We start from the raw sequence: 27,539 nt of genomic DNA, 5'->3' as shown, positions 1-27,539 counted from the left end.
CATTATTGGTTTCAAAGTCTTGTAGATTTTTCGTTATGATCTATTTCATTTTAGACACCTTGATATGAAGGGATTGAATGTGCTACTTAAAACTTAACTTTTCATCGACATTGAGGTATCTGACTACTATTCATTTCTTGTGGGATGTGTATTGGATTTAGCTTTAGAGAGAAAGTGTTTTTGGTTGACTTATTAGGATTAACTGCCAATGCAAACTGTTGAAGGAAGGTTTCCAGTTGTTGTATTTGATTATTTAAATTATTGGTGATTGTCTTGGAATCCTCTTTTAATGCATAGTCTGAATCAGCTTTGTTAGGTGTTAGCTTTGTTTATGGAACAAAACTTCTACAACGATAGATGGAACAAACTTCCATCTGTCATTGTTGAAGTTGACAGCTTAAATAGATTCAAGGCAAAACTAGACAAACATTTGAAGCGAGTGGATGGGTGAAATGAGAAGGGTGTTTGTGTTTTTTTTTTTTTTTTGTTTGATGCTATATAAGCCTATATATAGCATCATATTCATAAGCCTGTATATTCAACTATATATAGTTGAAAATTGCCAAATTTTTGGGTCATAGCAAACATCCTTTTGTCCATCTTTGAACTACTTATACCATTCAAACACACTAGTAACACTTAATATTTCATCACCATACACAGTTTTTAACATTTCATACATTTCTGTTGCAAATTTTCTTAGTTTACAGCAAAATGTGATATTTGTTCATTGCTCTATTGCAAAATCTTGACAATGGAACATCAATGCTATTAACAAAACTGGTTGTTATTTGCAGCCTGTCAGCCTACTGGACAATCTTTCTACCACCATCTGTTTAAGGAAGTTTGAGCTTCAACATACCAATTCCATTTATTTTCAAGCTTGTTGACCATGACACAAGAGCACCAGTCCGAGTGTGTGTGTGTGTGTGTGTGTGTGTGTGTGTGTGTGTGTGTGTGTGTGTGTGTGTGTGTGTGTGTGTGTGTGTGTGTGTGTAATAAAGGAGTATTGTACATGTTAAAGAAATACAAAGAGTACAGACTAGCAGAGAATTAATTCTAGATATAAAGTTAGCAAAAAAAAAAACTCCAAATATTCTGTATCTTTACAGTGTAATTTATTTAAGATACTGCACCCCTCCATAAGTGTTCAAGCAGCTTGCAGGAGTGTAACCACCTGTGCTTCCTGTGGTTCAAAAGCACATGTTCACATAGACTGTACCATTGAAATGCAATGATGCCCAAACTGTAAGAGAAAACATTCAAAATATTCAAAGGAGTGCATACAGTGGCAGAGAGAAAAGAATATTCGAAAGTACAAAGTTGAACAGAAGGTGCCATACCAAGAAGCAAAAAGACAGTTTTCAGTTTTTAATAAATCACCCCTTTGCTTCAGTTTTACAAAAGCAGTGCTCCGTATTGAGACACTTGGCGGAACTGAACTGATTGTTCAGTTCCACCAAGTGTCTCAATATCTTGGGGGAATTGGGGCATGTAGTGGTATGAGAGTAAATGTGAATGGTCGAAAAATTTTTGAGCTTGTGGGAATGGATAATTTTTTTGGAAATTTTTATCATCTTTTTGATTAATTATCATATTAAATTGTGATTGACAAATAGTTTAATACTTTTAGTCACATCCATTAGCTTATTTTTAAATTTAGGTAGGTATTTTGTGAACTTATTATTCATACTGCTCTTGTATCGGTGTTTTGACACAAACATCATAACACGTGACTAGTAGTGCAGTGGAATAGTAGGGTTCAATTATGATAAATAAGTAGCTCAAAGGCTCTAAGGCACTTTTTTTTTTTTTACTGAAAACCCCAAACATGAGAGGCATTAGAACCTATAGTACTTAGTACCATGCTTGGGTTGGAGGTTGAGAAGATGAAAGAAGATATTTGTTGACATTAGACTTGAACTTCTGTAGACTGTAATTTTCAGGAAATACGTATGAAGGAAGGTTGTTCCAGAAAATGGCAGTTGAAGGAATAAACGTTGGTTTCGTGAGTTTGAAGTTGGACATTAAATGGATGTTGGCTGGTGGCAGCACATGTTCGGACAGTTTTGAAAGAGAGAATGGTAATTATAGAAGCCAATTCAGAAAAACAGTGCCCATGGAAGTATCTGTAGAAAAGGCATGCACCAGAAACAGTACGTCTGTGAGACAGAGAGTGGAGAGACTCTGATAGAGAGGAATCATTAATTAACCTAACTGCCCTCTTCTGAATGGAATCTAGAAACCTGAGAGAGGTTTTGGGGGCATCACCCCAGATGTGGAAACAATATTCCATGGTAGGACAGATTTGCGATTTGACAGAATGAACAGCTGTTTGGAAGAAAAGTAAGGCTGAGAGCAAAAGAGAAAACCAAGTTTTTTAGATGCAGAGGATGCAGTATTTGTAATGTGCTTGTGCCAAAAGAGATTAGAAGTCAGGGTAATCCCCAAAAGAGATCTATCAGTTTGCCTATAAATCGGAATGTCACCAAAGATAAGCATAGGAGTAGAAGAATCCTTTTTGTGAGATATAAGACAAGACTGAGTTTTAGAAGGATTGAAAACAAACCAAGTTGTCTTTGCCCTACTGGAGAATTACGTGGAGATTGGCATTTAAGGAATTGATAGCGGATATTCGAGAAGTTGAAGCTGATTGAGCAAGGCAAGGATTCTCAAAATGGAAAGTGGAATGCAATGTGCTATCATCAGCAAAACTATGGATAGAATTTCCAGTCAATGGAAGAAGGTCATTAATATACAAGAGGAAAAGAGTGGGGGAAAGAACTGAACCTTGGGGGACACCGGCATTAGTGGAGAAGTTAGAAGACAGAGAGCCATCTACCATCACCCTCAGTGAGCGATCAGAGAGAAAACTGGATAACCAATTACTAAAAACAGTTGGCAAACCATAAGATGGAAACGTGTTTAGCAGACCTTTATGCCAAACACGATCGAAAGCCATTGAGATGTCAAGGGCAATTGATTGTGTTTCACCAAGCTTTTCCATTGAATTTGTCCATAAATGAGTAACATAAGCCAGAATATCACCAATGGTTCAATAATAATGGAATCCATACTGGCGATCGTCGATCAGGCGGAAGGTTTCTAGGTAATTTAAAAGTTTGTGGTCAATTGATTTCTCCATTACTTTAGAAAGAATAGAAGTAATTGCAATGGGACAATAATTAGGTGGGAGAGATTTGTCACCCTTTTTAGGAACTGGCTGGATATGAAAAAATTTCCAAGCAGAAGGAAAAACACCTTTGGAATAAGAAAGTGAAAAAGGCGCAAAGAACAGGAGTTAGTTCAAGAGCACAAGTTTTGAGAACAAGTGGAGAAATAACCATCAGAACCTGGAGCTGTGTTAGCATCAAGATTCGTCAAAATCCTTCTGACATCCTTTTGATGGAAGACCACTAGAGACATCAAATGGAGCATGTTGGGAATGGTGGGAGGTGTTTTACCAAGATCATTAATACAGGAGTTGGAAGAAAAATGGATACTAGCAGATCAGATTTATCCTTAGCTGAAGTGACAACAGAACCATCTGGTTTTGACAGAGGTGGGAGTAGAGATGGGCAAAAATTGCGGCCAATAGCTTTGGCAAGAGAACAGAATGCTCGGCTACCATTAGGGCAAGAAGCAAGTTTTCTATTCTTAGCCTGTTCAAAATCTAGTTTGGACTGATTGATAACTGCTTTACACTTGATGCGAGCTTTGGTGTAGGCAGAAAATGAAACTGAAGAATTGGAAACAAGCCAATTACAATGTGCAGCATTCTTCTCTTGAACTGCCTTAGCGCATTTATTGGAAAACCAAGATTTAGATAAAGGACAAGATTTTAAAGTGGAGTGTGGAATAAAGGATTCCATTCCTGCAAGAATAATTTCACTGACACGATCTGAGCAATGTTGACATCAGAAGTTTTGAAACAGTAATCCGACCAAGGAAAAGAAGAAAAGAAATCTCGCAGGTCATCCCATTTTGCATTCTTGTAATGCCAAACGATATAAGGTTGGGAATAGCCATGAGATAAAGGCTCCATTGGAGAACAGACAATCACCAAGTTGTGATCTGAGGTACCTAAAGGACCACTCACTTCAATCGTGTACTTAGAAGGGTTGTTTGTGAGAAAAAGATCAAGCGTGTTGGCTGCATGGTTAGAATTGTCTGGTATTCTTCTAGGTAAATGAACAATCTGTGCAAGGTCATTAGTAATTGCAAAAAGCCTCAGCATCTCGACCAGCTGGGTCGGTGTGACTAGAAAACGGAAACCAGCTGGAGCTGTAAACATTAAAATCATCAAGGAAAATTACCTCACTGTTAGGAAAGTTGGACTGGAGAAAGTCAAGTTGCAAAGAGAAGTCAAAGAGTTCCAAGTGATTACTGGAGTTGGGAGAACTGTAGAGACAGCAGATAAATTCAACTTAATGAGGTAGAGAGATTTTAAGACAGAGAAGATCAAAAAGAGGAGATTCCAAATTACCAAGTCTAATAGGGAATATCGGAACGGACATATGCACAAGTACCACATTTGAGGTGAAAGGAATCATACAGCAAATAGTTTGGGCAACTGAGATGAGCAGTATTTGAATCAACTGATAACTGAGATTCTGTCAGAAAAAGTACATGGAGTTTGGCACACTGCAAATGGAAATGGTCATCGTTGAGATTATAATTGAGACCACGTATATTTGTCAAAGGTCGCGGGTTCGATTCCCGCCTCGGGCTTGGATCAAAGTACTGCAAAAACCTTGGGAGGTGCAATATGGCCACAGAAGCCGATGCGCCAACAACTACCAAATCAAAAAAAAAAAAAAAAAAAAAAAAAAACGTATATTTGTGAAATGAACTAGGAAGTGTTTGGGTGGTTTAGATCTTTTCACAGATAAGCTTACTCTATTAGTTTGAAAATTCATGGTGTATTCAATAGTAAGAAAAAGTGGGGGGGGGGGACATGCTGTATGAAGTAATGAAATTTTTGGATATGGCATACACATGGTAAGAATATATCCAGATCGTTGACATAACATGGCCTCGACAATGCTCCCCGCATACACACTAAGGTCTCCCTCCATTCACTATCTGGCAGAGTAGAGGTAGCAAGATCCGGTAGCCTCCTAAAGAGTTACCAATAGGTTCGGTCTGGTGTACTGACTAGCAGCTGGCCTGCGAACACCGTTTTAGAGCTGTACCCTCGAAATGTAAGGAAGATTGGATCTCGCCATGATGTTCATCATAACCTCAAAAGCCATCAGTCGTACTGCATGACGGAAGAGATGGGGAATGGTTGACCGGAACTTAGCTCTGGGGACTATACATGGGTTCCACCACTTCAAGCCTCCAATAAGCAAAGTGGTGGTTTTGCACCAGTTGATGAAAGTCATCTACCACCTAGTGTTGCCTGGTAACACAGAGGGGCAGCATTCCTCGATGTGGTGTCGGCACCACGCCTCGACCCCTGCTTGTTGTTGTTATTTGGTTTTTAGGAGCATTAGCAACTAAGGCCATTTGCTCTGGGGATATGCGGTGGTCATTCTCTGACCTTTCTGCATCCTCTGTATTTGGTGGTCACGGGCTCGAACCCTGGTCTAATCAAGAAGCGTGTGATACACACTCCTGCCCACCTGGCTACGGAGGCGTCCTCAACCCCTGCTTATGTTGGTTCACACCTGGGTGGTCACCCACAGTGTGCTTGTGCATTGATGTTATACCCAGGATTACTAACAGTTCCACCATTTTGAAGGTGCAAGCAGAGGATTTGGCTGTCACACCCCATTCAGACTTCGCCGAAATTGGGTCCACTTGTCTTGAATGTCACCCGGATATCAGTTCCATCAGCGTTTTAGACTCCCAGGTAGCAAGTACAGCTTGTCTGGCATATCTGAGGGAATGTCTGTGACAACCTCAAGGACCAGTCACTTGTTAGGTATATATATATATATATATATATTTTTTTTTTTTTTTTTTTAGCTAAGAAAGTTTACTTTTTAGGAAGGGTATAACTAATTTAAAACTGGGATCATAATAGTATAGTGTAACGTATATCTTGAACTTGATACTGTAGGGTTTGTTTGTTTGTTTTATTTGGTTTTTAGGAGCATTAGCAACTAAGGCCATATTGCTCCGGGGATATGCGGTGGTCATTCTCTGACCTTTCCGCATCCTCCGTATTTGGTGATCACGGGCTCGAACCCCGGTCTAATCAAGAAGCGTGTGCTATGCACTGCTGCTCCTGCTCACCTGGCTACGGAGGCACCGATACTGTAGGGTATAACATAAAACTTGATATTTATCACTGCATTTTGGAATCTATTAGCTTAGTGTAGTATTGTCAATTAAATTGATTAATTTTCATTGGTCAATTAAATTGATAAACAATGAAAATCTGGGGCATGATTTCCTTAAATGGCAATCATGCCCCAGACTCCACCAGCAGCAAAGGAAGCAGCAGAAAGTAGTGGGAGTGATTTGGCTCAGGGGAGAAATGAAGCAGGTAATTCTCCTATGAATCACAGCCTAACAAAATGTACAACTTGTACAGTGTTTGCCAATCTTTCTGGAGCAGGGCATGATACAGCCAAGGGGAAAGGGATGTCTTTGTGTGTTCGATCCAGAGAGAGTGAAGAAATTAAGCGCAAACTCTGCATTCTGATGGGCATTTATGAGAGTTTGAAGAGTAGTTTAGATGTCCTTGAAAGGATTCAAATGGTGACCTGTCAAGCTCTTAGCTGCCCAACTCAATGCTAGAGCTCACATTTGTGCATCAGGCAACACAATGGAAATCTCCAAGGCAGAATGTGCTGGTCTCACAGAAGGTAGTTATTGTTGGTGACTAATATATCATTTGAGTGAAGAGTCCCAATCTGCTCTTCTAAAATTGTATAATAGAATCTTCGATGAGGATTATTATCCTACTAGCTGATATAATTATTGTATTAGCTTTCCCAAAACCAGGAAAGGACCATTCTGATCCAACAAATTACTGACCTATTAGCTGTTTAGGAAAAACATAATTAATGCCAGATTGATGTGATTCCTTGAAACTGAAAACATTCTAATATGCTTTCAAAAAACTAGATCAACACTTGACCTCATGGTCAAAGCTGAAGGATACATTCAAAATGCATTTCTTAGGAACGAACACTTAGTGATGATATGTTTTGACATTGAAAAAACTTTCAACACAACCTGGAGATATTGGATCCTTCAGGATCTCTATGAATCTGGTCTTCAAAGTCATCTTCCAAAATTTATTTGGAACTTTTTAACCAATATATCCTTTCAGGTACATTTGCAGTCTGCTCTCTCCCAAACATTTGCACAAGAAGGAGCCTCCAGGGTTCTGTACTTACACTCTTCTCCATAAGGATCAGTTTAATTATCAAATGTATTCTTGACACATATCTGTATGCTGACGATCTTGCAATCCCATACCATCCTCAAAACCTGCATCTAATTGAAAGACAGCATTAAGGCACTATTAACAAGTTTGTTCAGTGGACAAAAAATAATGGATATAGACTTTCAAAACAAAAAAACAACAGCAATTCACTTTTGCCACAAATGGAATTTACATCCTGATCCAGACTTACAACTTGATTCTTATCCAATTACTTTTACAGAGATATTATATATCTTAGACTAATTCTGGTTTTATCTTAAAAAACTAAATTTTTTAGAGCACGTTAAGCATATTTGTGCAACCTGTCTAAAGAAGCTGAATCTACTTGGGGTAATTTCTACTATGTCATGAGGTGCAGATCAGTGCATACTGCCACACTTATACCAGTCGGTAATTGAGTCTAGACTAGACTATGGGTCTCCTGTATGTATCTCAGCCAGATTAAGTGTAATAAAATGGCTTGACCCCATACATTACAATGCTCTCCAAATGCACTAGGAGCTTTTCATACAAAGCCAGTTCAGAGTCTCTATACAGAAGCACACAAACCACCTCAATTCCTTTGTCTGCATGCTATGCTATGCTATTAAGCTATGCAACTAAAATCAGAAGTTACCCACATCATCTTATATAGCAATATCTGTTCACACCAAAATGGCATAATTTACATCAAAATAAACCCTTACAGAATAAACCATGTGGTATTAGGTTACAAAGCTTAAACATGTGTTGGGAACTAAATATGAGTAACATAGTTTCAGATGTTTGCACGGCTACACCACCATGGCAAATACCATTGGCACACATTGATAACATTTCCAACAATAGAGAAAGAATGCATTTCCAAATTTCAGTAATAAGCAAATCCATGCAGTTCACTCTTTCCAGTTCTCTAGTTTTGCAAGACAGACAGTAAAGTTGATGCAGCTGTGGTTCTGCCAAACATTACAATATCTCAGCTGCTCCCTTTCCAGTGCAGCATTTACACCACAGAATTGTATGCATCTCGATGGCTTTAGAGAATGTAAAACAGTCTTTATACCCTCAAACCATCATTATACCAATTCCTTAAGTGCTCTATCTATCCACTCTTCAGTATAAATTTCCTTCCAATCATCCCTTACCACAACAAATTCGAAAACTCAGTGCAGTTTCTTGCAAACAAGCAAAAGATAATCGGCTAAGGTAAAGAAAGCCTGCACGAGAAGCATGCAAAAGTTCGATGAAATTTACCAGTAAAAGTACTTTGCTGTAACGGCATTTGTATTGTTGCTCACTTGGTAAACAGTGGGTGTTACCGATCTGGAGTAGAAGTTGAATCCCACAGGAGCTTGAAACCCTCCCGAGGTGGAGGGGGGTAACCTGACCTTTTTTCTTTAGAATCACTAATTGAATCACGAACAGAGTCATATTGGAAGTTCTGGTGTCGTAAAAAATGTTCGTAACGTAGTTTCACCGGTAAACTTTTTCAAAGTTTGGCATGCTTCTTGTGTGGGCTTCCTTTGCCTTTTTTTTTTTTTTTTTTCTTAATAAACAATTTATCCACTAGTCCACCAGTGATTCTAAAGAAAAAAGGTCAGGTTACCCCCTCCACTTCAGGAGGGTTTCAAACTCCCATAGGATTCAATTTCTACTCCCGACCGACCCACTGTATGTTTACTGAGCGAGCAACAATACAAATGCCGTTACGGCAAAGTACTTTTACTGATAAATTTCATCAAACTTTTGCATGCTTCTTGTGCAGGCTTTCTTTACCTTCACCAGATAATCTTCTGTTGGATACCTGGACATTCTGAAATCACAAGAAATGAACAAGCAGATTTTGTTGCCAAGAATACCAGTCACATAACATTAGACATCCAGATAACTTACACTGATTACAAACACATAATATAATGTATTAGTAGAAAAAAAAATGTCTATCCATTTGACAGGAGAACAAAAGCAATAACTATCAAGACTAAGAGGAAATAGGAAGGAAGAAGTCATACTTGGTCGACTGCAGATTGGGCATACCCACCTAATTCATAGTGACCTACTCGCACCTTCCACTATGCAGCAACTGTCAAATTTGACTCACAGTAAAACCTGATAAAACACCTGATCAGTGGATGCCCATTATATTTTAGAGAATGAAAATAGCTTTCTCTTTACATTTGTGTTCCTCTAACCAACTTACATTACAGCAGATCCTTAGAGACTGACAAGGTATTAATGATCTTTTTCCTGAAAAACAAATATCATCTGAACTGAATCCACCTGTTTAATATACCAAACCTGTACCAACTAAGACTGTAATAGGTGCATTATAGCCTTAGTAGCCCTTGCACTAATAAATCAAACTACAACATAAAAGTTGAAATTATTTTTATTCAAGAAATCTCACAAATTTATTTATCACATTGTATTTTGGTAAATAAATTTGTGAATACTTCTGAAATGTTGATATTTCACCCATATTTCATCATGGAGTTGGAGAAGTAAGTAAGTAACAAAGCAACTTATATTTTTGTAGACAAAAAAAAAAAAAAAAAAAATCAGTGAGATATATTTATAAATGCAGTAAGCTTCTGGTACTATCAAACACCTTGCATGACCACTATTGTAACCAAATATTTACAAAATTGCTAAAGAGCTGAAAATGTGACGGACTGTGAAATGATATTTTTGAGAGTTTGTAATGTATGTGAATTTCCATTTTCAGAAAATGAAGCCATCTTTGACTTAAATTTAACCAAATTCAACATTATATTTAACTGCATAGTAGTTAATTTTCACTCCAACAAAATGTATAAATGGCAGATGCAGTGCCATTAAACATTTGTTTAATGTTATTTCTATTAATTCTTTGGATGTTAGTTGAGTTAGATCATTTTTTCGGGACTTTAAAAGTCAACTATTTACAACTTCATATTTTTCCTGTAGCTCTATCTGAAAGGCAACATTGTTCTCATTATTATTCCAAGGAAAATGATGTGGAATATATTAGTACAGTACAAAGATCAAAAATGGACCCATATACATCAAATGATAGATTAGGTAATCAGGTAAATGGTGAAATTGAAGGTAAGTTTTTGTAATTATAACTACTTTTTTTAATATCTAGAAGCACAATTGTTTATAGGACAATTAGCCAAATAACTTTTGCTTTACACAAGTAAAGTAAAACAAGTGCTAAGGGAAAACAAAGGACTTAAATCAGCAGTCCTGAACAGTAATACAGAAAGACAAATGGTACTGAATCTGAAAAACAGTGATGGTGTACTTATAAATAGCAGAGAAGGCATAATTCAAATTGCAGAATACTACAATAGAGAATTATATAAGGAGCAAGGGAATGATGCTAGCAGTGGGGAAGACGGATCACAAATTAGCAACACATATGACATACCCGATATTCTTCCTGATGAGGTAGAACATGCATTGAAGTAAATGAAGAATCAAAAAGTCCCAGGTGAATATGAAGTTACTGTAGAGTTGTTAAAATTAGCAGGAAAAGACATGGCACAGAAACTGGCAAGACTTTTCACAAAATACATTAGGAAAGGTGTGGCGCCTAAGGAGTGGAATAATGCAATCATAATTTTGCTGCATAAGAAAGGAGATAAATTTGAAATTATAGATCAATAAACTTGTTGTCCCACATCTACAATTTGTTCACAAGGGTCGTTACTAACAGATTAGAAAGAATATTTGAATCAACCGAAAGAGCAACCTAGCTTTAGGACAGGATTCTCAACTATAAATCACCTTCATGTGATATCACAGCTAATGGAGAAAGCAAATGAATATAAAATACCATTATACCTAGCATTTGTGGATTATGAAAAGGCATTTGGCTCCATACAGCATAAGGCAATGTTTCAAGCACTGAAAAGACAAGGCATAGACATCCCATACATTATGATTTTGAAGAAAATATATGAGAACACAACTTCCTTTATTGGACTAGACAAAGACAGTAGCAAAGTTAAAATGCGAAAGGAGTTCAACAAGGAGACACTCTATCTCCAAAGTTTTATACTGCTGCTCTTGAAGAAGCTTTCAGAAGATTGGACGGGTCACAGAAAGGATTCAGTGCAAATGGAAAGTATCTAAACCATTTATGATTTGCAGTTGACATTGTGATCATAAGCCATAATCCCAAAGAATTAGAGGAAAATCTTAATCAGTTATGCAGAGTTAGTAAGGATTTTGGACTAAAGATGAATATGGTTAAAACAAAAGTAATGATGAACAGGTATGCTCCAGAAAGAGATATAATCATTGAAAGTGCAGAAATTGAAAAGGTGGATTCATATATTTATCTTGGACAAGTCATTAGCAGTAATAATGATAAATGGCTGGAAGTCAAGAGAAAAATAAATCTCGGATGGATAGCATTTAGGAAATATAGTTGCATACTGAGTACCAATATCCCAATTTGTCTGAAACGTAAAATAATGAACCAATGTATACTCCCCACCATGACTTATAGAAGTGAAACTTGGACACTCACCAAAAGAATGGAAGAGAAGCTGAAACTACACTGTGAAAAATGGAAAAAATTATATTAGGAATCAGACTGTTGGAGAAGAAGAGAAACACATGGATTAGGCAGCAAACTCAAGTTAAGGACATTCTTATCAGAACTAAAGAACTGAAATGGACTTAGGAGGCAGGATACATAGCTCGAAGACATGATGACAGATGGACTAAGAAAATAACAGAATAAAAGAAAGCCTGAAAGACAACAATTGGAGATGGATAGATGAAATTCAAGAGTTTGCAGGCAGTAAATGGATGGCCATTGTACAAAACAGAAGGAACTGGAAAGTTGCTAGAGAGGCCTTCATCCTGCAGTGGATTGAAAATGGCTAATGATGATGATGATAATGTATGAATTTTAAAATTTGTAATGATTTCAATTAGGGAATTATAACTAATGATGACAAATAAATATTGCTTTATGTTATTATTATTAATGAATCCTATATTAAAGTTTGTTAATTACACATACCACATAACAGGATCATGATGAATCATATTTGAATGTTTTTATTAGTTGTATGCTACAGTTGGTTTCTGACTTGAGGTTCTTTAGTAACTGATAAGGCTGTATGGCACACTGCTGGGTGAGAGGTGAATAACAGTAGAAATTTTTTATTATGATATTCTTGCATACATTTTCAATCAGATTACCTCAGATATGTGACTCCTTCAGTGAGAAATTTTGGGATTGTCTCCGGGTGCCTTATCATTCGAGTGAACTGCTCTGCTAGGTGCTTGTGTGTCTGCAAGTGAGCTTCTTGTACCAGTAGTTGTGGATGTTATCAATTCCTGGAGTTCGCCAGTTGTGGGTGTTCCTGATCAACTGTTTTACTTCTTCTCAAATCTCCCACTCTCTCATCCCTTGTACATCCTTGGTTTTCTTCCATTCTATTTCTATCCAGGGGGCTTGGCTGTTATGTCTTACTTCCCTGCTCCATACGTTGCCCCAGAACTCCTCAATTGTCTTCTGCTCGGGTGGTCCGTTCCCTTTTTTCCCATCTTCTCTGAGACTCCTGTAGAAGCATCTTTGTTCCTCGTCGAAGATTTGGTTGTTTATTTTCCTCTGGGAGCTCTCTTTGTATCGGCATAGTCTCTTGCTGAGTTCGAAGAGGTTCTGCTTCAGTGTGTCGAAGTATTCTCCTATTCTCCGATTTCTGGTCTCATGTTTGCTGTCGACGCTGTCTCCACAGCAAACATTATTATTATTATTTTATTGCTCTTTATATTATTTCTCCCTGATTAGGGGTTCAACCTCGTGACGGGTATTGCTACCAAGTACACAGGGTGGTTGTTGTTACTGTTGGTTGAGGAACTCTCTGACTATCCTACAGGTGTTCAGGATTGCGACTTTCTGGAGTTCTTTGTAGGTGTTTGCTGGGAGACCGATTGCTACTAGGCTGTTATGTAGGGTCTTTGGCACCATACTGGTGGTTGACATAATAATTAGGATGGTCGTTACTTGTTGCATATGCCACATCTCTTTGATCTCCTGTTTTAGGTTCGTGTACTTCCTGATTTTTTCTCCATGGGTTTTCTGCAGGTTGCCAGTGTTGGGTACTGCTTTGTCAATCAGATACGCAGCTTTTTCCTTCTTGTCCACAATGGTTATATCTGGTCTGTTGTGCGGGTTGATTGATTGATTGATTGATTGATTGATTGATTGATTGATTGATTGATTGATTGATTGATTGATTGATTGATGATGGTTGTTGGCGCATCGGCATCTGTGGCCATATTGCACCTCCCAAGGTTTTTGCAGTACTTTGATCCAAGCCCGAGGCGGGAATCGAACCCGCGACCTTTGGGTTGCCGAGCAGGTACTTTACCCACTCGGCTCGCCTGGTCGGCCTGTTGTGCGGGATTGTCTTATCCATTATTATGGCGCAGTCCCAGTACCTCTTGTGGGTTGGGGTCTCTAGTACCACCTGGGGTTTGTACTTGTAGTACAGTACTATTTCTTTGATCAACTGGTATTTTCTTGCTTGCTTCTGATGTATTATCCTAGCTATCTGGTCATGTCTACAAGTGTACTCAGTCTGGGCAATCACCTTGCATCCCGCGGTGATGTGTTGGATCATTTCTGAGGCCAGGTGGCTTCGCTGCCCTATGTCATCGGACCATCCATGCTCCTTGGCAATGTATTTTCAATAGTTTCTGGTGTTGATTACCTAGTCTTGGATGGCAAGCATAAATTGTTCAGTCTCGGGGAAGAGCGTCCCGCTCACAAGCCATGCATTGGAAGCTATTTTATTGATTTGCAATTTTATTATTATTATTTATGAGTGTACAGCACCGTCCTGGGGCTTCCTTTCACCATATGACTAATACTGATATAAATCTTGCTTCTGAAGTATGGAATAAAGAAGATCCCAGAGCAAAGTGGAGGAGAAATTGTTGAAGTTAAACATAAGAAAAGCACCTGGGGTGGATGGGATCTATCCAGTTATATTAAAGGAGATGGCAAAGCAACTAAGCAAACCCTTAGCCATAATTATGAGAGCATCATTGGACTCAGGGGAGGTTCCCACGGACTGGAGATGTGCAAATGTATCCCCAATTCACAAAGGGGAATCGAAGGGTGACACGAATAATTACAGACCAGTTAGTTTAACTTCTGTTCCAGGTAAAATAATGGAGTCACTGGTTAAAGATGCATTGCAGGATCATCTAGACAAGACTGCAGCAATAATTCAGACACAGCATGGGAAGGGAAAGTCTTGTCTGACAAATTTGATGGGATATTATGATGTGGTTACAAAGGAACTGGATGCAAAAAATAATTTTGATATCATATATTTGGATTTCAGGAAACTTTTGACACTGTTGCGTATGGAAGACTATTGTACAAATTGGAGCAGAATGGTATTAAGGGTAAGTTGCTACAATGGATAAAAGGATGGTTAAGTGGGAGAAGACAGAGGGTGGTAATCAATGGGTGCTGCTCTTCGTGGACTAATGTTATTAGTGGAGTCCCACAGGGTTCGGTGTTGGGTCCACTGTTGTTTTGTATATTTATCAATGATATTGATGAAGGTATATCAGGCTTAATGTCGAAGTTTGCAGATGATACAAAGGTTGGCAGGGTTGTTAATGACAGTAATGGCAGTGTGCTACTGCAACAGGATCTAGATAATTTGGGCAGATTGGCTAAGAAGTGGCAACTGAAGTTTAACATTGACAAATGCAAAGTACTGCATATGGGTAGAAGTAACCCCAGAGAAACGTACCAACTGTGTGGTACTACACTTAAGGTGGTAGAAAATGAAAAAGACCTGGGAGTAATTGTGCAGTCAGATATGAAGTTTTCTGAGCAATGCAGACAGGCTGCCAGGGCAGGTCATGGGGTTTTGTCAATGATATATAGGAATTTTGCTAGCAGGGAGAAGGAGGTGATTGTCCCTCTGTATAAGGACAATCCCTCTGAGTACTGCGTACAGGTCTGGAGGCCTCATTTTAGGAAGGATGTAGATTTACTTGAGCATGTACAGAGAAGGGCAACAAGATTGGTGAGGGGAATGAAGGGATCCTCTTACCAAGAGAGGGGCCTAAGTTCTGCAAATTGCAGTGGCTGAAGACTAGGCACCTGCACGGTGATCTGATTGAGGTGTATAAGGCCTTGAATGGGTTGAGCACACTGAATTCTGATGGGATCCTTCCACTTGTTCAGATTACAAACCTAAGGGGGCATAAATTAAAATTAAGAAAGGACAGATGTAGAATAGATGTGCGGAAATTTGCCTTTAGCCAGCAGGTGGTTAATTGCTGGAACAAACTTCCATCTGTCGTTGTGGAAGTTGATAGGTTGAATAAATTTAAGGAGGAACTGGACAGGCATTTGGAGGGAATGGTGCGATTTTTTTTTTTTTTTTTTGGGCTGATGCTGCAATAGCTCATACACTTGCTTTCTTGCATCACATGCCACTACCACTACTACTACTACAATGTAATAATTGTTGTCTAAATTCCTAATTCAAAGAAAACATTTAGCTCAAAATGCAATGTATTGTCATCACTATAGAGAAATAGTATCTACATGAAAAAAGCACATGCCTTTCAATCACCATATCAATCACCTACTGAACATAATTCTAAATTGATTTCCTTAAATTTCTGCACTTAAGATATATATATATATTTATTTATTTATTATTATTATTTTTTTAAGATTAGAATAACATCATGGAATGTTGTATGAGACTTTACAAACATAGCTGTTATGTGACATTTGTAAATTTATGAAAGTTAACACAAAAGTCAGAAATATACATGAAATGAAGTTGCCACTAAAAATCGATAAAGGTATAGCAGGCCCTCGTTATGATGCGGTTCGCGTTACGCTGATTCGCTATAACGCTGTTTTTATATTATAAACCCGTATCTGACTATAATGATGTCACAAATCACTATAATGCTCTTTTACCAGCGTATAGATTTCATTTTTGGCATATTTACCAAAAACGTTTCATCTGGTAGATTCGATAGCTTGAAAATGATTAGCAAAACAGCATTAAAATGTTTCCCATGCCGACTTGAGAAATTTTTCCACTCTCAGTGAAATTTTCTTGCACGCTAATTTAATTGCAGTACAGTACAGTACAGTGACTTGTTACATAGTTCCGAGAGCAACATTTTAAAAAATGATCAAGTATATTGCTTGTAATATTTGCTTTATATGCATTTATCTGAAGTCTAGTCATCACTCAGTGATGACTAGACTTCAGAAATAAAAAGAGATTAGCCTATATGATGATCTGAAGAAACCTCACCTAAAAAAAAAAAAAAAATGTGGAACCATTTAAAACTTGTAAAGGCTGGTTGAATAGATTTAAAATCCAGGGAGAAGCCGTAAGTGCAGATCAAGGAGCCGAAACTTTCAAAAAAGAACTTGTTAAAATTATTGAAGAGGAGTATTATGTGTTATACTTCAAGTTTTTAACATAGATGAAGCAGAACGTTTTTGGAAAAAAATGCCTAAAAGAAGTTTCATATTGAAAGAAGGAAAAAACATGCCAGGTTTCAAAGTGGCAAAGGATCTGTTGACTTTATTGTTGGGTGGTAACGCTTCAGGGATTTTAAATTAAAACCCCTTTTAGTTTACCAGGAAGAGGGCCAAAGTACAACCCAAAATCGACACATTTTTCATGATTAAATTCATGATTTTAATTGAATAAATTAAGTTTCATTTTGATACGTAAGTAGTTACCACATAATTATATACGTATGTAATGCAGAATATTTTATATGTACAAATATTTGAATATTAAATATTTTGACCGACATTGTGTATCTTTTCACTACCATTTATTATTGATTAGGAAATATCCTATGGCACCGACCACAACTCACAAATACATGAATTTATGTTACCTTATGGGAATGCGGCACTCGCTTACCGCGGATTCACTCAACGCTCTGTTTTTCCTGAACGAATTATCAGCGTTAAGCGGGGGGTCACCTGTATTTCATTAATCTTGAGTTGCAAAACTTTGCTGTAAGTAAAAGATATCTTCTTATTACCATCTGTTTTTATTATTGAATGAGTACAATTTTCAGCAAAATTGGCCACCAGTTATTGATAATTGGTTTTCTGTTTTTTTCAATAGATCCATATTTATCAAAATCCATTCCTTCTGTTGAATGTGAGCCACCACCCAGAATAGATCGCACTAGCAAACCAACACGTACACATAGTGCACATGAGAGACTGTTTAATACCATAGGTAAATACCATAGGTAATAGGTTTAATACCATAGGTACACATTAGAGGGTACTAATTTTTATAATTTTTGATTTAAATTATAGTTGCTGTTTTATTATAATTTATGCTAATTATAATAAAGTTGCAGTTATAGTTTATACAAGTAGTTCTTATATTTTTTAAGTCATGTATCGCCTGTTGTGATTCATTACATATGTCAGTTTGATGTATTTATGATCTCTCTTTCTCTCTATATACGTGTGTGTGTGTGTGTGTGTGTGTGTGTGTGTGTGTGTGTGTGTGTGTGTGTGTGTGTGTGTGTTGTGAACAAGCTAGACCTAACAGTCCAGTGCCTGAACTTACTGACTGATAGGCAACATCTTGTGAAGTGGTAGGAGGGCCGCACCCTCCTACCCTCCAGGGGCTGTTTATGTTTGGGGGATAGATTTACAACCCTGGGAACATGCCATGATCAGTTAATACTTGGAAAACCATGGCACAGCCTACAAAAATCCTCACCAAAAACACTAAGTGTGCTCTCCTCAAATTATAAATTGTTGCATCGGAATTTAAACCTAAGAACCATAGGTAGAAGCCTGATTATGTTTATCACAAGAAAACTGAGACCAGCATCGATTGCTAAAATTAAGAGAATTAGCTTATATCTGTTAAAATAATTCAGTATCTCATACTGAATTACTGGATAGATTATGCGAAATTGGCATATTTTGGTAAAACATAACTCACTCTATATTTAATAACTGTGACATGATGTGAAACTCTCATTGTGATTTTCAAAATCTACACATAAAAATTGGTTAAAAACAGCATTTAAGTTCTTGAAGTTAAAAATCATGTTAGATAGTGCTATTATTGTTTCTCCAGCTTTTTTTAATATGCTATGCATCTTTACTTTTTATATCCCTGATGGAATGTTTTATGGGGATAATGGGATGCTATTTCTTTACTAAACCACTATTTTTCATCTTTATCAGATTTTATACCAACCTAAACTATCCAAAATCTTCCTACACTACTCTCAGGTAATATTATGAGAGACCTTAATCAACTCTCATTCACATCTGCATTATCACACACTTGTTGAGTTCACTATACAGGTTGCCTATTTTCATGTATTTTTCACAAAGTTTACCGTGCCCAATAATTTTTTTCACTAGAAGTCACCGCAGTCTATTTGGCTCCATTTTTGCAAAATATACAGTTAAATACATATGATCTGTCTCTCTCTTGAGCATAGTAAACAAATTACTAGAGTTTCTTTTCTATCCTTTGTCCTTTCCTTTCAGTGTTGGTTCTTGGCCAAGTCAAGTACTCATTACAGATCGGTGATCTGGTTCCTCTTTCTGCAAGGGAAAATACCCAAAACAATCCATGAAGAAATGGACACTGTTTATGGAGAAGACTGCACAGGGTAGAGTGCTGTTGCATGTTGGTCTAAACAATTCAAATGTGGAAGAACCTCAGTGCATGATGAAGAAATCCCAGGATACCCATCAACTGTTGTAACAGAAGAGAGTGTTGCAAAATTTGAGGCATTAATCCTGGAAGATCACCTTATTATTGTCAAAGAACTAGCTGCCGAGCTCCAAATTAGTGTAGGTTCTGTGGAGAACATTATTCATCAACAGTTGCATATGAGTAAAGTATCTGCTAGATGGGTTCCCAGACTTCTGATCCCTTACTAGAAGAAGGAAAGGGCACAATGTGCACATGAAATGTGCCAGGAAAAGCAAGAGGAGTTTTTTCACATCTAGTCACTATAGATGAAACTTGGATCTATCACTATTATCCCAAAACTAAATAAATATCAAAACAGTGGACGCATTCAGAATCATCACCCCCAAAACTGCAAATCACTCCCAGAGGTGCAACCAAGTGCTGGTGATGTGATACTGTCAGTATCACCTCACCAGCACTTTTTTGGGATAATACTAACAGCATGGTGTAATACTAACATTAACATAATACAGCTGATGCACATTTTGGCATAAGCTGCCCTTGTGCCCTTAAACACCAATACCAATACTAACATTAATACTGTTAATACTAGTAATTATCATTATTATTATTATTACCAGCTATATGGTGCAAGGAAGCCCGAGGCTTATGCTGCACCAGCCAAAAAAAAAAAAAAAAAAAAAAAAATTCCCCAGTCACCCTAAGAGAAAGAGAGAGAGAGAGAGAGAAATAGAAAGGAATCACCAAGAAAGAGAAAAATGATGATATCCAGCTCAGGACCCTGGGTGTGCCAAGCCCACACTCACCAGATGTGAGCCCCTGGGGTTTACATAACTGTAATTAATAACTGTAATACATAACTGTAATTAATAACTGTAATACATAACTGTAATTAATAACTGTAATACTAACAATAATACTAGCAGCATGGTGTAATACTAACAGATTACCTCCTCATAAAGTGCTGCTATAAAAGAAAAAAGATGGAGAAAGCTATCAAAATGTATGCATCTGCTACACTATAATGCCCCTGTGCATTCTTTGCATGCTGCAGTGAGGTGTGCCCATGAGTGTGGGTTTTCAATATTGCTGCATCCTGCTTATTCTCCTGACTTTGCATGAAATATCATTATAAGCCAACCACAGCAACATGACCAACAGCATGAAACAAAAATAAATAAAATAGAATAGACCAACTATTGCAACTCCCTGGCCTGTTCCCAGAGTCGCCTGCATTTTGAACATTAAACAAATCAATGCACTGCAGATTTGACAGATACACTAATCAACCTGCCAATACAATAGATTGAATAACAATGGCCCTTATGCAGTTAAAACTTATATCATAACAGATCAGAGCACTTAAAAGGCAACATCAAACCACAGACACAAAATAATGATTAAATAAGGATACATTAAAAATAATTTGAACTACAGATGGCAGTATATGAGCCATGCATTAGCATCTTAACTCACTACTAACCATGTAATATAAAAATAAACCTTTAATTAAGCAAGGAATAAAGAAAAGAAAAATGGGAAAATGGGTTCTCTTGTGTATAGCAGTCAAGGGAATGCAGAAGCTGACCATCATATACTTGTTAACAGGAGAGATTGCTTCTACAGGGATGGGATACACTTAAATAGAAAGGGTGCAAGAATATTTGCTGATGCTATCGAGGCAGTGTTAGGTGGGTCGGAAAACTGCTAGCTTGGGGGGGAGACAAAGACCAATAGATTGACAGTAGCCACTGGCAGAGGTGAAAGAGATTCTTGCACTGCTTCTATTAGAATGAGCAGAAGCCTGAAAAACAAGATGCATGGTATTTCGGAGACTGCTGGGAGCCATTGCGGTACAAGTAAACACATGGGTTGTGTTAGGGTAGCTAAGAATAGAAACAGGTGCAGGTATACTTGCGTGTACACCAATGCTAGGAGTTTAGTAAATAAATTTGATGAATTTGAGGTATTGCTCAAAACATCAAAGGCAGATATTGTTGGGATATCAGAGACGTGGTGTCACACAGATATAAGGGATGCAGAACTGCAATTTGGGGAGTACAACGTCTACAGAAAGGATAGACAGGATAGGAAGGGGGGAGGGGTTATGCTATTAGTTAAGAAACACATAAAAACCAAGGAAGTGAAGCCAGTCGACATCGCTGGACAGTGCAGTGTTGAGTCAGTTTGGTGTGACATAAGCATTGGGAGATCAAAATTGAGAGTAAGAGTGTGCTATAGGCCTAATGACTCTGATGAGTATAATAAGAAACTGTACAGGGAAATAGAGTGGGCCAGTAAATCAGAGAGTCTTATAATGGGAGATTTTAATTTCCCAGATATTGACTGGAATTTGGGGGCTGGTCACTCACACACTAGCAGGGCTTTTGTGGATTTATTGGATGATTGTTTTCTACATCAGCATGTTTGGGAGGCAACTAGAGGGAGTAATACTCTTGATTTGATTATCAGCAGTGATTCTTCATGCATTAAGAATCTGCAGATAAATGAACCACTAGGTGGCAGTGATCACAGTGTGCTGAAGTGGGATTTACTCAAAGAGGTAACTACCATTAGGGGTAAAGGGAAGGGTTATTGCTTCCGTAAAGGCAACTACGATGGACTGAGACAGTATTTAAATTCTATACAGTGGGACCAACTGATGGTGTTACCAACAGCAAATTCAAAATGGAAAGCATTCAAAGAACTTATCTTGGAAGCTACTAGGCTTTACATACCAACTAAGAAATATTGTTCAAGGTTTAGGCCAAAATAGATGTCAGATGAACTAATGAGGCATATGGCAGAGAAGAAAAATGAATGGGATACTCACAAATTAACACATGACACAGAAGCCTATGATAGATACAAGTTGATCTGTAACCAAGTTACAAAGGAGGTTAGGCAGGTAAAGGCAGATTACGAGAAATCCTTGGCAAGGGATGCAAAGAAAAACAGCAAAGAGTTCTTTACTTATGTAAACTCTAGAAGGAAGGGGATGAATCAGATTGGTCCACTTGATATTGATGGGTCAACTGTTGATGATCCTGCTCAGGTAGCTAACAAACTAAATGAATATTTTGCATCGACATTCACACATGAGGAGTTATTCAGCGAGGGGAATGCCAGAGGTGTATTCAACTTTAGCAGTAAGCTACAGAATCTTGAAATAACTGGGAGTAAAGTGGAGGAGAAACTGTTGAAGATAAACACAAGAAAGGCACCCGGGGTGGATGGAATCTATCCAGTTATATTAAAGGAGGCAGCAAAGGAAGTAAGCAAACCCTTAGCCATAATTATGAGAGCTTCCTTGGACTCAGGGGAGGTACCCATAGACTGGAAATGTGCAAATGTGACCCCAATTCACAAAGGAGGATCAAAGGCTGACACAAGTAATTATAGACCTGTGAGCTTAACTTCTGTTCCAGGAAAATTAATGGAGGCACTGGTTAAAGAAGCACTGCAGGATCATTTAGACAAGACTTCAGTTATAGCTCGGACACAGCATGGTTTTGTTAAGGGGAAGTCTTGCCTGACCAATTTGATTGGATACTATGATGCAGTTACAAAAGAACTGGATGCAGGGAATAGCTTTGATATTATATACTTGGATCTTAGAAAGGCTTTTGATACTGTTGCACATGGAAGACTGCTACACAAATTGGAGCAGTGTGACATTGGAGGCAAATTGCTGCTATGGATAAAGGGGTGGTTGAGGGGGAGAAGACAGAGAGTGGTAATCAATGGACACTGCTCATCGTGGACTAATGTTATTAGTGGAGTCCCTCATGGCTCAGTGTTGGGTCCATTGTTGTTTTCTGTATTTATAAATGATATTGATGATGGTATATCAAGCTTAATGTCCAAGTTTGCAGACGATACAAAGGTTGGCAGGGTTGTCAAGGACACTACTGACACTATGCTGCTGCAACAGGATCTGGAAAGGTTGAGCAGATGGGCTGAGAGGTGGCAAATGAAGTTTAACATTGACAAATGTAAAGTACTACACATGGGAAACAGCAACCCCAGAGCAACGTATCAACTCTGTGGTACTACACTGACAGTGGTAGAGAATGAAAGGGACTTGGGGGTGGTTGTGCAGGCAGATATGAAGTTCTCTGAGCAGTGCAGACGGGCTGCAAGAGTAGCTCATGGAGTATTGTCAATGATATATAGGAATTTTTCCAGCAGGGATAAGGAGGTGATTATTCCCTTGTATAAGGCAATGGTCAGGCCACACCTAGAGTACTGTATACAGGTCTGGAGGCCTCATTTCAAGAAGGATGTAGAGCTGCTGGAACGAGTACAGAGAAGGGCAACAAGATTAGTGAATGGAACAAAGGGGTGCTCTTACGAAGAAAGGCTTAAGTTTTGCAAATTACAGTGTCTGGAGACTAGGCACCAGTGAGGTAATCTGATAGAGGTATATAAAGCCTTGAATGGTTTGAGCATGCTCAATGCTGATGGGATTCTTCCTCTAGCTCAGAAAAATCACCTGAGAGGGTATAAATTCAAATTGAGGAAAGACAGATGTAGGATAGACGTGCGGAAATTTGCCTTTAGCCAGCGGGTGGTTGGTTGGTGGAACAGACTTCCATCCCTTGTAGTGGAGGTTGATAGCCTAAATAAGTTTAAGGCTCAGCTGGACAGGTATTTTGAACAAACAGAGGGGTGAAGTGGAAGTGGGTTTTTTTTTTTTTTTTTTTTTTTGGCTGAAGCTGCATAAGCTTGCTTTCTTGCATCAAATGCCTCTACTAATGCTAATGCTAATATGCAACCTTCCCCTGCCCCCCATGAAACCTTCTGTAAATGGTATGCCCATAAACAAGCCGTTCTGTAGATCCAACAAACTATGTAGCAGAAAGTTAATGCTGAGGCATCCCAATACAAAGATACAAGGTGTGGCAATAAAGTTCCCAGGCTGGTGCAATAAAAAGAACACAGAGTGGAGGAGCTAAAAAATGGTTTTATTTTTATTCAAAGCAATCACCAGCTAATTGAAAGCACTTATTAAAACATTCTAAAAGTTTCTGAAAAAAATTCATTGGTGTCCAAAGAGATGATGTTCAGTTCAGTGGGTAGGCTTTTCTTTTTGTCCTCAATATCCTGAAATCTCTTTCTTTCTTTCTTTCTCTCCCCCCCCCCACCTTGAGGGCAGTTTTCACCTTGGAAAAGAGAAAGAAGCCTGTTGATGATAGATTGGGAAAGTAGGGTGAATGGTTGATTTGTTTGTCAAAAAACATGATCAGTATCGTCTTGATCTTGAACATCTATAAATGAAACTTTTTTAACTTTGGTGATGATTTTGAAGTCCACTCTATGTTCTGATGCTTTGTCTCTAGGTCGTACTGAAACACCCAGCACTCATCTTCAGTGAAAGTTGAGGAAATTAAGACTGTTTTGACAATGCTGGATAAAGTCTTTGCATGATGACACAACACTCTTCATTGCTTCTACTCATTTGCAAGACTGTGTGGCACAAATTTTCCACAGACCTTCCTTTTTCATAAATCTTCACACAGAATGTGACAAATTGTCTCCTTATTCATATGGTGCACTATGGCCATAGTTGCCGATGTGCCTAAGAAATCTCTAAATCAACCAACAAACCTTATTCATATCCAACTCATCAGCCATTATTCTGAGGGTCAAATGATGATCTCCAGCCATAATTTCCTGAATTTTTCAAATTTGTCCCGAATTTTCAAAATTCAGGAAATTATGTCATTTCAAGAAGTTGATTGATGTTCACTTCTTGGGTCATCATGAACATCCATCCATCCATCTTTGAACTTATACCATTCAAACACACAGGTATGACTTAACGTTTCCATATACACAGTTTTTTACATTTCCTACATTTCTTATGCAGATTTTCCAAGTTTAAAGCAAAATTTAACATTCATTTGTTGCACCATTGCAAAATTATGACATGGAAACTTGGAGCTATTAACGAAACTTGTTGTTACTTGCAACCTGTGAGAGCCCACTGGACAATCTTTCTACCATCATCTGTTGGAGGAAGATTGAACTACAGCATACCACTTCATTTATTTTCGAACTCATCAGACATGACCACAACAGCCCCATTCCAGGAACTTTATTATCAAACCTCCTATATTCCACTTCCCCAATATATAAATAATGGTCCTATTAATGCTCTGAATTCTGCACTGATCCATTTCTGAGGAATAAAACTTGACCTTCAGCAGATTAAAAATTTCTAAGGAGATAGATAACTTGACTCCTGTAATGAACTAAAAGAACACACACCTGGAGCAATATAAAATTCTTTTCATGCAGTTGATGAAAATGAACAAGGAGAAATCAAGCAGAATTCTTGTAAGCTGAACAGGAATATAATAGCACATTAACTAACTAACTTCTAATCTTTATATGTAACCATATTCTGTTCATATAACAATTTATTGTACTGCTAAAACTGGGATCATGCACATTTGTATGTGCATGATTAAAACTGGGATCATGCACAAGTGAATCTTATTGTAGGCTAGATTTAACAAAAATGAGTCGTAGTTTTGACAGAAGAAAGAAATATTCTTAACACAGTTCCTGAATGCTGCTAAAATGTTTATTTGCTTTCAGGAAAAAGGATTTTATATGATACTTTAAAACAGAGGATAAAGAAAATGGAAATGAATCAATTTTTTAAATTCCTGTGGTGATAATGCATCATTATAAACATTCTCCAGTCCAGTACTGTTATAACTAAAAGTTAAATGGTCACCAGATACTGTGATCGTAATTTGTGTCATTGCAAAATCTGTAAATACTGTAAAGGTCATTGCTTATTATCCTTGGCCTTAATAACAGCATCCTTAATATAATTATTATATAATAATATCTTTGATAACATTTTTTTAAATAAAAATTTATTTTATCTTTATTTATTTTTTTAAATAATGTCATCAGGTAGAATAGATGGCCAAGATTCAAACCAACTTAAAAATCCAGAATATGCAAACACCAAGCAAATAACAGCCAGCCCTACTAGTGGACACACTCGAATGGTTAGTACTTGAAATAAATGTTAAATTAAAATTGTAAAGTTCTCTTTTATTTGTTTAAAAAAATGGGAACATGTTTTTATAGGAAACCTTCCCTCAGGATCGTATTAGTTTATATTTAATATTGTTTTACTGTGGCACTGAATTTATCTGAAGTTCCTATTTCCTTCCTGTAAAAAACATACAAAAAACATAGTTAATATTGGGTGTTTTTTTGGTGATTTTTGATAATATCTATATACAGGGTTATTAAAATTAAAGTATCCCTATGTAGAAGGCTCTGGAGCGAGTTCAAAGGCTTGTACTGAAGAGAAATTTGGACAACAGGTACAATAAAGAATGTGCTCGGCATTTATTGGGGAAAAAAATTAGTTACAAAATTTGTCACCATATGGTGATTTGTGTTGCCACTTCGAATGGAAACTGTTGTTGACCATTTTGGTCAACAACAGTTTCCATTCGAAGAACAGCATTTTCTACAGCAGAACATAACATGTCAACTGGAATAGCCAGCTCATGACGTCTAATGCTGTCCTTCAGATCTGCCAGAGTGTGACATCCTTCCTGATACACCTGGTTCTTCAAAAAACCTGACAGCCAGAAGTTGCATGGGGTGACAGTAAGCTTTTATTATGTTATGGATGAATCCATTAGAATATTAGTTCTGAACTAGGATCTTTTGATATTATCCAGTTTTTGTATTAAGTTAGAGTACAATTTGAGGGCTGTCAGAGTCAAGCCATCCAATTTACTCCTCTTTTTTCCTTGAACTCTTGATCCGCCTGTTTAGAAAGAACTCCTCTGGTGTGGAGAGGGACCAACTTCCTAATAGAGAAATGCTTTAACTATAGAAGTGTAGTCATTAGAATCAAATTTGAAGGGGAGGTGGATACCATGGTGGACACAAATTTGGAGGATCTTACAACCCGGCCTCCGTAGCCGAGTTGTCAGGAGTGGGAGTGCAGTAGCACACGCTCTTTGAGTAGTCTGGGGTTCAAGCCCCTGACTGCTGAATACGGTCGATCTGCCAACCCGCACTGGACCAGCGTGGCAGATTATGGTCCATTTCCCTCAGCATGAATAGTTGAGGAGGCTTCCATCATGCAGTGGGTTGATAATGGCTGCCCTTTACCTTTTTTTTACACCACTGATGTAGCATCTTCTGTTAAATTAATACTATCCTTGCATGGGAAGACAGATTAGTGATAAGAGTAGGTGTTCCTAGTTGGGAAGGGCAGCAAAAGATTAGTCTTAAAATTTACCTTGCAATCCATGGTGTAAATTGACAAATAGGAACTGGAATTTTATTGCTGACATATCTGTTGGAACAGAAAAAGGTAATGTTGGTTTTCAATAAACACCAATGTATAATTCTTAGAAATCATATTAGACCACAAA

At 37.8% G+C, this 27,539-nt stretch overlaps 1 protein-coding gene across 1 annotated transcript in view; it reads left to right on the top strand.

Moving 5' to 3' along the window:
• LOC150080537 (tight junction protein 1-like) overlaps positions 1–27,539 on the top strand; it is a 489,733-nt gene that overhangs the window by 386,222 nt on the left and 75,972 nt on the right. The window contains exons 26-28 of the mRNA XM_090380724.1: positions 10,331–10,471; positions 17,539–17,655; positions 26,047–26,144. Of these exons, the coding sequence (XP_090236850.1) occupies positions 10,331–10,471; positions 17,539–17,655; positions 26,047–26,144 (356 nt within the window). The remainder of the gene's footprint in view (positions 1–10,330; positions 10,472–17,538; positions 17,656–26,046; positions 26,145–27,539) is intronic.

The sequence above is a fragment of the Mastigoproctus giganteus genome, chromosome 9 (assembly GCF_048544385.1).
Source record: "Mastigoproctus giganteus isolate SK-2022 chromosome 9, ASM4854438v1, whole genome shotgun sequence".
Taxonomy (NCBI): domain Eukaryota; kingdom Metazoa; phylum Arthropoda; class Arachnida; order Uropygi; family Thelyphonidae; genus Mastigoproctus; species Mastigoproctus giganteus.
This window is presented reverse-complemented; position numbering and strand designations above follow the sequence as displayed.